The 15,006-nt window shown below is 35.3% G+C and overlaps 1 protein-coding gene across 1 annotated transcript in view; it reads right to left on the reverse strand.

Annotated features, from left to right (window-relative positions):
* LOC123551381 (diacylglycerol kinase zeta-like) overlaps positions 1-15,006 on the reverse strand; it is a 183,638-nt gene that overhangs the window by 36,407 nt on the left and 132,225 nt on the right. The window contains exons 18-24 of the mRNA XM_053542118.1: positions 14,431-14,455; positions 10,419-10,451; positions 10,059-10,091; positions 9,324-9,446; positions 4,517-4,589; positions 2,900-3,149; positions 1,860-1,937 (exon numbers count right to left, since the gene is read on the reverse strand). Of these exons, the coding sequence (XP_053398093.1) occupies positions 1,860-1,937; positions 2,900-3,149; positions 4,517-4,589; positions 9,324-9,446; positions 10,059-10,091; positions 10,419-10,451; positions 14,431-14,455 (615 nt within the window). The remainder of the gene's footprint in view (positions 1-1,859; positions 1,938-2,899; positions 3,150-4,516; positions 4,590-9,323; positions 9,447-10,058; positions 10,092-10,418; positions 10,452-14,430; positions 14,456-15,006) is intronic.

Consider the following 15,006-nt stretch of genomic DNA (forward strand, 5'->3'; position numbering starts at 1 on the left):
TAATAATTATCCACTAATTTCCTAACTGTCTGCTGCTATTCTCTCTAATTTTATTTTAAAACTAAACAAACAATTATAACACCAGTTGCAAAGTAAAATTATCTTTGACAAAACACCCCTAGAGATTGGTTCTCTACAATTTTATTTAAAATTACTCAATAGTATAGCAAGCCACCTGATGCTCCTGGTTAAGGAGGAAAATTTATCACCAGAAAATGTAAGTTTTGTTCTTGTTTTTGAAGAATGGCCAAAGATGTATTTTGCTTCAATAAAGTGTATGTATCATACAGGAGTGTGTATCATACATTTTTATAGTAACCTTTACCACAAGGGCATTTTTAAATCCGGCTCTAAGCATCTTCCAGTAGAATTAGTAGTCACAGGAATCACATGCATCAGATAAAGGGAGATAATAGATTTTTTTGTCCAACAGACCAATGACATATTTATGCAGTTGATAATTATAAAGAGCAAAAGGTCATTTAATCTAATATAAAAGCTTGTTTTAGGAGCTGTAAACTGTTAGTCCGTAAATTTTTGAGTAATCAGTTAAATCCATTTTCCTTCCTTTTACCGTAAAAACTCGAAAATATGACGCAGTTTTTTTTTAACAATTTTTTTTTCATTTTTTCTAAGGGATGCTTAATATACCAAGGTAGAGCTTCAAACATTTTTTCCCAGCTTGAAAACACGAAAATATCGGCGAAAATCGGACAATTTTGTCAACTGTCATGTGTTTACATTTTGGGCCGTGCTTTTTTAACCTCCTCTTGAAGAGCTTTTTATTGGGCGGGTCTAAAAACACGTACGGAACAGAACCTCTGATGATATATGGTAAAGTTGATTTTATTTTTGAGTTTAACTTTTTTATATTTGTAAATTTAATTAATAAGTATCGTACATATCCAGAGCACCGGATAATGTGTCAGTTTAATAATTAGGCAAAATACAAAATTTCGTGGTTCTGGGTTGTAGGTGTTTGATCATTAAAATCATTATCTTTCAAGGACGCTGAAATAAATTGCAATTAAAACAGATCGTTTGTTATTTCTTTATTTCCTGCAAATTATTACTGATCAATACAGCAGCTCGTACATTGTTAAACAAACACAGTAATTAGCCGCGATTTTCTCATTTGATGTGCCCATAATTATGAGATGTTTGTTCGCACGTCTGTTAAAGTGTACTTAGGTGTTGACAGCATACTTTAGAAAGAATTTGTCTGTAAGTTATTGTCACTGTTGTCTGTAATCGATTATGCAACAATTGCGATTTTCACGAGAAATCGTTTTTACGCATGCCGCTAATGGCCGATTTCGACTTTGTAAACAACGTTTTCGACTGATTTTTCAGTGCATGATATAATCCAATGTAAGCATTTTTCCCAAGATTTTGATACAAGATCGGGGGTGCGTAATATACATGCTAGTATGATATATTCGAGTTTTTATGGTATTGTGTTATCCACCTTAGAGAATGCATGAGAATGCAAATTCGTTGAAACTGTGAACATTTCAACATTCTGACAATAACCATGTAGTTTAGACCACAGTCATCTGAAGGCATGCTGTTGTATGAACATACTTCTTATTATTAACCCTTACCCTGCTAAATTTCTATAATGAACTTTTCCATCTTTCAATTTGGACAGTACCATTAACTGTTAAAAGGGATGCACACCAAAAAGATACTGACTGTATGGCAAACAGTGCAGATCTTGATCAGACTGCATGGATGTGCAAGCTTATCGTGATCAACACTTCGCAACAGCAGAGTTAGTTGTGTCCAGCATGATAAGGGTTAAGCATTTCCTGTTGAAGAATACTCATGGAGCAGGTAAGAAAAAAAGAAAGAAGCACCTGTTATTTGAGCCAGGCTGGTTAGGTGGCGATAATAAGTTTTCTGTGCTTTCTGGTCGTATGAGAGTTTGCTCAAATCTAAAACATAATAAAGTAAGACAAGACATAGAAAGACAGAAATTTCTCTCTAGATACGAAGATGTAAGAATCAAAGTATTTTAAGACAGAAATTATTCTGCATAATGCAATATAATGTGCTTTGGCATGTTAAAAAAAGACCGTCTCACTGAATGAAACTTGTTGAAAAACAACATCCGTAGTTTGTTAACTTTGCAATTTTTGTGTATGATTCAAAAGGTAATCTTTTCTTTTTTCTGCTTAAAATTTGGTGTCATAAAACATGTAGAATACAATAAGGTTTATGTTTTCATATGCAGGAAATTTCAAATGGATCTTAGGAGACGGTCTTCTTTAACATGACAGCTTATAAATGCCAAAATACTTTACAATGCTAACCTATTTTGAGCTACTCCCAAATTCCTTATTCTATAAAACAAAGGATTTCACAAAACTGAGAGTGCGTATTTATGAACTGACTAACACAGTTAGTGAACTTAATGCAACTGTATTAGATTTATGTGCTTAAATGTGTCTAGGATACTTGAACGATTTCCTTCACCAGAAGAAATACAGTCAAACTTCGTTCCCTCGAACTCAGATGATTCAAAACACCACCCTTCACTCGAACTCATCGTCAGGTCCCGGCAAAGCCCCTATAATCTACACTGTTTGATGACTCGAACTACCGATACCATGAACAAAATTTGTTGGCCCCAACGAGTTTGAGTTAACGAGGTTTGACTGTACCATGGTGCATGATCAAACCAACTTTTCTTGTATAAAACTTGCTTCTTTACCTCACTTTTATGGATAACACCCAGCTTTCACTAAATATTTGGGATAAACAACGCAAGTCGGTCATGTTGTAACCTTAATTATCAACCATTTCTATGATAAATCATCTTTATTTTCCCCCGCATAAATCATCACATATTGTTAAGTGATATTTAATAATAAAATTTTACATGCTTCATTCTTACCTTGGAGATTTCGGAGGCGTCACTGGCATTGAGAACGTAAAAACAAGTTCACTATCTTTGGAAGATGTGAAATTGTTTTCCTTCACAACCGATGTATTCTTGTCCACTATGGTCTCCAGGTTGTTGTTGTTACGACCTTTAGAGGCCATTTCAGGGTCAAGAATGTAAAGGTCCTCTGATGATATGTCAGTAATGTAGTGTAAGTTTTCCTGAGAACGATCTATTCGGAAAAACCTCTCTGCCGTTGTTGCTATAAAATAAAGATCGCACAGACTTAGTATTTATGACAAACTTTACCCTGCTATATTTCTAAAATGGACTGGTCCATCATTCAATCTGGGCAGTACCACTTATTATTCAAAGGGGTGTTCACTGAAAATTTATTGACTGAAAAGCAAACAGTGCAGACCATGATCAGCTTGGTCTGCACTGGTCGCAAATGCAGAATAACTCGCCGCCAGCAGGCTAAAGGGTAATCTAAGAAACGTTATAAATGTTACTGTCTGCAAAAATATTGAAGTCCCAGAAATATAAGGTCGTAGCTGTAACTTAAGACCTTTTATGACCTATACAGTTTTCGGAAACTGCATTAAAGTGCCATAACTAAACATAAAATCATAATTGTGTGACCCTGTTTATTGGGCAAAAAATCACATTTTATTAATAATGTAAGGCCAAATCTGTTACTTATGACTCAGTTTTTGGTAAGCTTTAGAGATATCTACTGAAGACAAAGGTCGTACCTGCCACTAACAACCTTACAACTATTATATGAGCCGTGCCATGAGAAAACTAACATAGTGGGTTTGCGACCAGCATGGATCCAGACCAGCCTGCGCATCCGGTAAAAATCTAAATTTAAAGTTTAGTACATATGGCAACATTTGACGGCTGAGGAAGACCTGAGCTGACTCTCGGAGCATTGTTTCAGGCAAGGGCAGGCACCTGTGTATAACTAACAACCTTCTGTAAGCCAGCTGGATGGCTTGCTCACATGAAGAATTTTACACACTAAACAAAATTTCTCACCCACATCGCTGAACATCAAGTCAGCAACCTTAACTACAGAGGCCCCTAGACAAGGGTGACTACAATATAGCTTTGCATCTTAGGGTATAATAAGCACAACATTCAGTCAGGATCCAAAAATAACTCCATCAGCATAATTTTCATCCTCTTGAAAATTAAAGTGTTCTACATACAATATTACAAAACTCAAAGCTTAATAATCTGAAACTATCCCTTTGAAACAGAAGCTGTCTATCTTCCCATAAACAATAAATGAGCCGTACCATGATAAAACCAACATAGTGCCTTAGCGACCAGCATGGATCCAGACCAACCTGTGCATTCGCTCAGCCTGGTCAGGATCCATGCTGTTCACTAATGGTTGTTCTAATTGCAGTAGGCTTTGAAAGCGAACAGCATGGATCCTGACCAGACTGCGTGGATGTGCAGGCTGGTCTGGATCCATGCTGGTCGCAAAGCCACTATGATGGTTTTCTCAGGGCGCGGCTCAAATCTCTCTGGCAATGATTTATGTTCCTTGATTTTTTCCAGCAGCTGTCCACAGGAGCTTGGGTTCAGAACCTGTGACAGGTTAAAATGAATACTTACAGTCAAGGAAGCACCATTTAGATGAGAGTGAGGAAAGGGTTGAATCTGTGGCCTCTAACGTGGCTATATGATCCTGAAATAATAACATTTAAACTTAAAACATATAAACTTTTCAAAGTGACCTAAAAGTTTAAAATAATAACATTTAAATAATGCTTTTTGAAGTAAGAGATCAATATGTGAAATAATAATATATACAATGAGCAAAAGAGAAAGTAGAATTAGTCAACTGAAATAATTGCTAGCTCTGAAATACAGCTGAACCTGTGTTAGCAGCAACCTGCATTAAGCAGTCATTTGCCTTAAGCAACCAGTCAAGTAACGCCAAAACTGAATCTTATTTTTCTAACTTGTCTAAAGCTGTCCCCTGCCTTAACCCTTATCATTACCACCAGTGCAGATCATGATCAGCCTGCACATCGGTGCAGTCTGATTAAGATCTGCACTGTTTGCCATTCAATCAGTATCTTTTAAACAGTAATGGTACTGTCAAAATTGGAACATGGACAGTTTATTATAGAAAGTTAGCAGGGCCAGACTGTGTTGTTCCCATGGCTGGCTACTTAACACAGGTTTGAATGTAATAACATTTGAAATAAATATATCAGGACATAGTCTAAGCAGTTTAACCTTTTTTTGGCAAAGCAGTGACAAGACTAAAGTAATGGATACAATGGACAAGAGAACAGTAATTTTGGCTCCATGCAAACAGGTCATGGGTTTAAACACCACCCGTTGAGGAAGTTCTAAATGGCATTTACAGATCCTTGTAATGTGCAAGCACTGGAACCTTTTACCGTGTAAGCATCTGAACCTTGTAATGTGCAAGCACTGGAACCTTGTACTCTTGTGTGTATTGGAACCTTGTAATGTGTGAGTATTGGAACCTTTTACTGTGTGAGCATTGGATCCTTGTTATGTGTGAGTATTGGAACCTTGTCATGTGTGAGTATTGGAACCTTATGTGTAAGTATTGAACCCTTGTAATGTGTGTGTACTGGAACCTTTTACTGTGTGAGCATTGGAACCTTGTTATGTGTGAGTACTGAACCCTTGTAATGTGTGTGTACTGGAACCTTTTACTGTGTGAGCATTGGAATCTTGTTATGTGTGAGTACTGAACCCTTGTAATGTGTGTACTGGAACCTTATAATGTGTGAGTATTGGAACCTTATAATGTGTGAGTATTGGAACCTTGTCATATGTGAGTATTGGAACCTTGTCATGCGCGAGTATTGGAAACTTGTTACGTGTGAGTATTGGAACTTTGTTATGTGTGAGTATTGGAACCTTGTCATGTGCGAGTATTGGAAACTTGTTACGTGTGAGTATTGGAACCTTGTTATGTGTGAGTATTGGAACCTTGTCATGTGTGAGTATTGGAAACTTGTTACGTGTGAGTATTGGAACCTTGTTATGTGTGAGTATTGGAACTTTGTCATGTGCCAGCATTGGAACTTTGTTATGTGTGAGTATTGAAACCTTGTTATGTGTGAGTATTGGAACCTTGTCATGTGAGAGCATTGGAACCTTGTCATGTGTGAGTATTGGAACTTTGTTATGTGTGGTGTTGGAACTTTGTTACATGTGAGTATTGGAACCTTTTACTGTGTGAGCATTGGAACCTTGTTATGTGTGAGTATTGGAACTTTGTTATTGTGAGTATTGTAACTTTGTTATGTGTGAGTATTGGAACCTTTTACTGTGTGAGCATTGGAACTTTGTTATGTGTGAGTATTGGAACCTTGTTATGTGTGAGTATTGGAACCTTGTTATGTGTGAGCATTGGAACCTTGTCATGTGTGAGTATTGGAACTTGGAACTTTGTTACGTGTGAGTATTGGAACCTTTTACTGTGTGAGCATTGGAACCTTGTCATGTGTGAGTATTGGAACCTTGTTATGTGTGAGTATTGGAACCTTGTTATGTGTGAGCATTGGAACCTTGTCATGTGTGAGTATTGGAACTTTGTTATGTGTGAGTATTGAAAACTTGTAATGTGTGAGTATTGGAACCTTTTACTGTGTGAGCATTGGAAACTTGTTATGTGTGAGCATTGGAACCTTGTTATGTGCGAGTACTGAACCCCTGTAATGCGTGTGTACTGCTACATTATACTGTGTGAGCATTGGAACCTTGTTATGTGCGAGTACTGAACCCTTGTAATGTGTGTGTACTGGAACATTATACTGTGTGAGCATTGGAACCTTGTCATGTGTGAGCAATGGAAACTTGTAATGAGTATTGGAACCTTGTCATGTGTGAGTACTGAACCCTTGTAACGTGTGTGTACTGGAACATTATACTGTGTGAGCACTGGAACCTTGTTATGTGCGAGTCTTGGAACCATGTTATGTGTGAGTATTGGAACCTTGTTATGTGCGAGTATTGGAACTTTGTTATGTGTGAGTATTGGAACCTTGTCATGTGTGAGTACTGAACCCTTGTAATGTGTGTGTACTGGAACATTATACTGTGTGAGCACTGGGACCTTGTTATGTGCAAGTACTGGGACCTTGTTATGTGTGAGTATTGGAACCTTGTTATGTGCGAGTATTGGAACTTTGTTATGTGTGAGCATTGAACCCTTGTAATGTGTGTGTACTGGAACTTTTTACTGTGTGAGCATTGGAACCTTGTTATGTGCGAGTATTGGAACCTTTTACAGTGTGGGCACTGGAACCTTGTTTTGTGTGAGTATTGAACCCTTGTAATGTGTGTGTACTGGAATCTTTTACTGTGTGAGCATTGGAACCTTGTTATTTGTGAGTATGTGAACTTTGTTATGAGTGAGTATTGGAACCTTGTTATGTGTGGGAACATTTTGCTGTGTGATTATTGGAATCTTGTTATGTATGTAATTGGAACTTTGTTATGAGTGAGTATTGGAACCTTGTTATGTGTGGGAACATATTACTGTGTGAGCATTGAAACTTTGTTATGTGTGAGTATTGGAACCTTGTTATGTGCGAGTATTGGAACTTTGTTATGAGTGAGTATTGGAACCTTGTTATGTGTGAGCATTGGAACTTTGTTATGCTGTGTGATTCGTGAATATTGAAAACTTGTAATGTATGAGTATTGAAAACTTGTAATGTGCGAGTATTGGTTACAGTCACTGCGGATGGTTAACAAACGCTGATTGAAATTTCTATGGAATGCATCCTAAATAAATAAGGAATGGTTGAAAATGACCAATTGCATGTCTTCATTATTCCTGGGAATGCTGGTAACAATCACTTTGTCTGAGCAAGTCAACTAAGGATGGCATCCTTTCCAATTTATAAGTAGAGAACAAAGCTTAATCTGTGAAGCACAGTCAATAAAACAGCTTTAGAATAATTGCCTTTCCTTTACTTACTAATTAACTTATTATTTCAATTTCCGAAACCAAGACGACAAAAAAAAAAGCTTAATTGAATAATACTTATAATCAGTACATTAGAGAAGAGATAAATTACATTATATGAAGTCCCTGCAGAATGAAATAATCACTGTGTTAATTGTATCTAAAGTATATCACAATGGAACATAATCAAATTGTCTCGAAACTTTATAAATAATTCAGTGTACCAGTCTATGCAGGCAGACGTATCATGTTTGAATCAGTGACTATGCGAGTAAATCATTTATCTGCAGCTGAAACCCTATATGTGACCGGTAGATTTTAAATGAGCCACGCCATGAGAAAACCAACATAGTGGGTTTGCGACCAGCATGGATCCAGACCAGCCTGCGCATCCGCGCAGTCTGGTCAGGATCCATGCTGTTCGCTAACAGTTTCTCCAATTTCAATAGGCTTTAAAAGCGAACAGCATGGAGCCTGACCAGACTGCGCGGATGCGCAGGCTGGTCTGGATCCATGCTGGTCGCAAACCCACTATGCTGGTTTTCTCATGGCACGGCTCAAATTATTAAACAGCTTTATAATTAAATAAATACTAAAGTTAATTAACCAAATTACAGCCTTTCATAAACTGTGTGCCATATCCAATCAAGTCTGTATAGCTGTATAAAGCAGCCACACAAAGGGACAAATTATGGTTGCTTTAAACAAGTGGCAGCTTAACACAAACTAAAATTACTACAAACCGTAAGTCCATTTAGGAATTTAGGTAAACATCTGCTTAAGGCAAGTGGCTGCTGAATACAGGTAGACACTAAGGCTGGTTCAACTGTATTTGAAATTTCAAGTTTACCTAAACTAACACAATTTAACTTTATGCATTAATAAATCCATCATTATCATCAACAAGTACTTGGTAAAGAATACAAATTTAGGGCTCAAGTTTGAACCCCAGGCAAAAGTTGTTTCAGCATTACTGGAGATGTCTTTAATTTGTACAATAATGCACGTTTTAGTAAATGTTATGCATTAAAAGTATTTTGTCAACATGAAATGGTTGCAACTTTTCCATACTGCTGCCACATTCTATTGAAACTATTAAAGTATCCATGTGGAATAAAGAAAAATACACCTAGAAAAAACACCACTTGCTCAATTTTACCAAAACTGACAAATCCCACCTTTCATATTTCAATTACCTCCAAATTTTTCACTTTACTTGGTTTAAAATCGATAAGGAATACCTTAAAAATGTAATTTCTTAAAATTTATGTTCTTTTTTTTTTTTTTAATTCTAGCATTTTTATCCAACAATATCAAAATGGGAGGGGGGATTTTGTCGGCTGTGGCCAAACTGAATGAGGGGGATTTTGTGGTTGTGGGGGGGAGGGGATTTTGTTGTGGGGGGGGGGGGGAGGAGGGGGATTTTGTTCTACATTCTAAACCAGATGGATTTAATACCTCATGAAGTCTGTTGATATGAGTTCGAACCTCCTCCAGATTAGCGTTGTTGTCCACCACAATGATTCCCACCGGTACAGCTGCCAATATACAACTTATATAATAAATATTGTTCCCGTCAAATCAAGTTTTGATACGACAGTCTATACTTCTGAATAAATATTAATAAAATTTATCACCATCAAAATCAATGCTAAAATTGTTATACTGAAAATATATAATCTTCATTTTTCATAACGATTATGTTAAAAAAATGAACACATAGTAAATTGATTGGTAAAATTTACCTATTCATATGTGATGAGAAATTCATAAAAAAATTGTATCAATCAAATAACAAAGTACATTGGAATCAAATGATCAAAAGTGAAATTTACTCTTTTAAATTAAATTTTATATTTCAGTGCACCTCAGTACTCCTTTACGAGCCTAGCATATTAAATTTCGTCTTGATGTTCTGTTTCGCTTTTTTAAAAATACTTGTAAAAAGTTTATTCTCTTTCCTTGGAACATCATCAAATGGCAATATATGCTATTATCATACCAGATTTATATAGTGCCCTTTTCATGATAAACACCTTCAAAGGCGCTTTACATATAGAAACGCAGCCACACAGGGCGACATAACCAAATGGCAATGTGTGCCATTGTAACATAACCAAAAGGCAATAATACCATTGTAACATAACCAAATGAAAATGTGTCATAGTAACATAACCAAAAGGCAATACATACCATTGCAACATAACCGAATGACAATGTATGCCACTGTAACATAACCAAATTGCAATATATGCCTTTGTAACATAACCAAATGGCAATGTATGCCACTGAAACATAACCAAATGGCAATGTATGCCATTGGAACATAACCAAATTTCAATATATGCTATAATCATACCAGATTTATACAGCGCCCTTTTCATGATGAACACGTTCAAATGCGCTTTACATATAGAAACGCAGCCACACAGGGCAACATAACCAAATGACAATGTATGCCATTGTAACATAACCAAAAGGCAATGCATACTATCGTAACATAACCAAATGAAAATGTATGTCATAGTAACATAACCAAACGGCAATACATACCATTGCAACATAACCGAATGACAATGTATGCCACTGTAACATAACCAAATTTCAATATATGACATTGTAACATAACCAAATGGCAATGTATGCCATTGTAACATAACCAAATTTCAATATATGCCATTGTAACATAACCAAATGGCAATGTATGCCACTGGAACATAACCAAATGGCAATGTATGCCATTGTAACATAACCAAATTTCAATATATGCCATTGTAACATAACCAGATGGCAATGTATGCCACTGAAACATAACCAAATGGCAATGCGTGCCATTGTAACATAACCAAATTTCAATATATGCCATTGTAACATAACCAAATGGCAATGTATGCCACTGGAACATAACTAAACAACAATGACTGCCAAAGAAACATTAATAAACAGCAATGTATGATGTCGTAACCTAAGTATTCCAGTCTACTATAACTAAATGGCAATCAGATGGCAATATAAGCTAGTTTAGAAAACAAGGTCAATTTAATCAACATACAGCAGTACTGAGATGCACACATTATGTACAAACCTCACCAAACAACTGCAAGTGAATTGTGCAATAAGTAAGCAATGTGTATTAGTGATAAATGAACCACATCATGACAAAACAAACCCTTTAATTTTGAGGTAATTTTTTCTTCTGGTAAAAAAAATGGCAAAAATAAGTATTGATGGTTTTTTGACATAAAAATGTCTAGACACCAAAAATGGTAAGTTTCTGAGGATATAATCATCTATCAACATATTGCAGTAGGAATGATGAAAAGCATGAAATCAAATTCTGACTTCAATCAATATATATACATCATCAAATCCTAGACAAACCACAACTTTAACTGCTCTTCTGTCACTTCCAGAGCATAAAGCAGGCATAATCGAAGTTGGCAGTCATAAAATTTTGTTTTTCATCACTTTTTTCCCCCAACAATCATCAGACTGCTATGTCTATAAAACTGATTTTTATTACAATGCTCTTCATAAAATTGTGGGAATGCTCAGCAACATTCTACTATGAAATAGAAGTAAACGACTGACTTAAAAGCACCAAGTACTTAATTTGTAGTAACTTTTATAGCACAGCTTTCTGAATGAATATGGACTATCGTCATGCTATCATTCATTCAAATTTATTTACTTAACACATACAGCAAAGTTAAAATGGTCTGCAGTGTGCTATAGATTTGGTAATACCTGAACGATTTCAGGGTTCATACAGACCATCCATGGAAAAATGTCGTGACTTTTTAAGGGATTTTCCCCTTAAATATCAGGATTACTTTTTCACAGTTTTCAAGGATCAATAAAAGATTCTAAATTTGAATTTTCATGGTTGGCAAAAAGTCTGGAACATGTCTTTCACTTTTTATGACTTTTACTCACCGGCATGTTTCCACTGTTGAATTGTTTTTCAAACAATTTATGTTTTGACTGTAGTAAAATTAACACATTTCACTGTCACCAGATTCACAACAAATATTTTCTCTTTCTTTTTCATCATCATTCAAGTGTGTAATAAATGTTATGAAACTTCAATGAATTCAAAGACTTTTCAAGCACTTATTATTCAAGAATCAAGTACTTTCCAGGACATTTAGATTTTTTTAGGACTTTTTAAGTTTGAGCATCAAATTTCAGTACTTTTCAACAATAGTATGAACCCTGGATTTTGCTTTCTGCTGATATTTCCAAATACTGCCATATGTGAAACCAAATTTTGAATATTAATCTACATGAAGTCCTATAAGATAAACATTCATGTTTCACGAATCCTTGACATCAGAGACAAGGCTGCTAACATGAAATCACTAAATAATACTAGGCAAAATAATCTGACCTATAGTTCATTTTTCATAATAAAAAGTATCAAATGTTTTCAAAATAATTTACATAATGAATATAACATAGCTTGCATTTTTGGAAATCAAACTTTAATTCTTCTTATTCATTTTTGCTTGATTGTGATAAAAGGTTTTACTCTGGACACAAAACATTTTCATTGTACTGTTGTAAAGACTGATTTAGACAAAAAATAGTAATTAAGAATTAGGGATAGAGCAGAAAAAATATAATTACAAAAACTTTTTAAGTTCAGAATTGTGAAAACGATGCTCAGACAATAAATAATAATGATTAATAAGTAATAAGAAAACGTTAGTGAAAACATTCAAGAACATAAATAAAAGTCATCAGAAAGAATTATAAAAATATGACTTGACGATAAGTAATTAATGATATATATGTCGTACAGAAGGTCATTAGTAAAAAATGCTAGAAAACAACACTGTGTTATGATTGAACAACCTCAAGCCAGCATAAATGATGTCTGCACAAATGATCAACGGGTTGCAAAAAGATTCTTTACATAGATGGAACAGATTTTCAAAAATATTTGCCCAACCAAGATAGTCCAGTATATTGGTTAAGGTTCGGTAAACTATTATCTTGTCATATCTAACATGTCTGCCTATCCAAATAGTATGCGACACTTCTTTGGCGTAACATAACTGAATCTTGCCCATTACAGGGAAATGGTGCTTAGTACAAGAAGGGTCAACTAGATCTTTCCCATAAAGTGTGAATCATTCAATTATTTGTCAAAACAGATGCAAGGGCGTAAATTCATATGAAGGGTAGTATATCTAATTAAATCTATTACCACACAGAATAATGGTGAAATTTATCAGCTTCGAATACTCTATATTGTCATAAACTGTTGCACAGCGGGATAATTACAATAAATGTGAAGGTATAGCACTAGTCAATGTAAACTTCTTAATAGGTTAGATATTGCGCCGCGCATGACAAACCAACATAATGGGCTATTGCACCAGCATGGATCCAGACCAGCTGACAGTCACGTCATCTGGTCAGATCCATGCTGTTCGCTACGGTTTCTTAATTGCAATAGGCCAATGAAAGCGAAAGCATGGACCCTGACCAGACTGCGCGAAATGCGCAGGCTGGTCTGAATCACAATGCTGGTCGCAACCCACTATGTTGGTTTTCCATGGCGGCTCATATCTTTAATCCATATACGTTTAAGTGAATAAACTTTGTTACTAGGTCAATAGTCATGTAATTCTATGTTCCCACAGTAGATAATTTGGTGAACATTATAGTGCAAATATATAAATACATTTGACCTACAGAACAGATGGTGAAATATTCCTTAATGAGGTAAAATATGTAACTGTCTTTGCCATACCAGGGTAAGTGGAAACCTTGTGTCCAAAGTGTAATTAACTATACATAGAGATTGAGTTTCAAGAGTTTTTATGAAGTACTGTTTGCTAGTACAAGATTTATAGCACTACAGTAACTGCTTAGTGTCTTTGAGGTATGGAGGAGGCCTATGTACCATACATTCCCTTAATTACTAACACCTCCCTTACATTTTGAAAAAGGGGTGCATTTATTACAGCCTGAAAAATGTTTTTTTCTTTCTTTTTTTTATTAAACATTTTTTTAAGTTCAGATGAACTATAAATCTAATTTCTAATGAATTACAGCTTATCATGATGTTTTATGGGAGGGCACAAATTGGAACATAAGGTGATATGTAAAATTTCTATATTGGGAATGACATTTTGAAATCTCATCTCTTTAATATTAAGATTCTACGTCCTCTTCAGGAATTTATGATCAGAGTTTTTCATAAGCTAATAAATATTATACGTCTTTAAAGTCCTATTGTTCAAACCCAATGACTTTAAATGCAGTAAAATCCCAATTCTTAAAAAATTTCCCTAATATAATTTTATGAGAATCCTGAAACATGGCAAGCATGTAATATGCACTGTGTAAGTTTATGGTAATGAGTTAAATTATTCCTTAAAAGCTAAGAAGCATGATTAGTAAAATGGATCAGAGTGATAGGTGGCCCATAATCCCATAATTGCTAGGTGTGGCATGTCAGGCACAGATAGAACTTACAAGCGCCCGAAGTCATCTTTATCAGTAATTCAACAACCTCGTTGTCCCGCATTTGCGATGCGGCTCACTTGTATACGAGCCGCTTGGTAACTGATGGTGGACTGAAAAAGCAATCAGGACTGAAGGCTGGATGAACAAACCGTCCCGAACCAGGCAGGCGCCCAAATAATACATGCTCCCAAAAATATTATTATTGCAATAGTAGAAAATCAAGTAATTAAAATTAACGGTAGTACCTATTTTTAGAGTTGGTCCCTTAAATTTTACTTTTTCAAAACCTAATATATTTTTAAGATGTTCAACTGTTAGCAAATTTTTGTTTAAAGCATTCACTACTTTTGTGATTTAGGAAATAATTCATTTAATTAAGGACCTAATTTAAAAACCAAGACAATTTTGTACAGCATTCTCTTTTTCAAGGAGTCCCAGTAAAGAAATTTCTCCGAATATTTTTATCCACAACTAGAAAGATATTTGCATACAGGTTTTAACATGTTTCTACAATTCTATGATAATACTGTAAAAGCACATATTTTCGCTGGGTCAAAATTTCGTGAATTTGAAATTTTGAGTACCTTGGCGAGGTTTAATATTCGCGAAACTGTAAAAATGGTATCCTACATGAATTTGAATTACACAAATGGTGAATATT

This window comes from Mercenaria mercenaria, chromosome 4, assembly GCF_021730395.1.
Source record: "Mercenaria mercenaria strain notata chromosome 4, MADL_Memer_1, whole genome shotgun sequence".
Taxonomy (NCBI): Eukaryota; Metazoa; Mollusca; class Bivalvia; order Venerida; family Veneridae; genus Mercenaria; species Mercenaria mercenaria.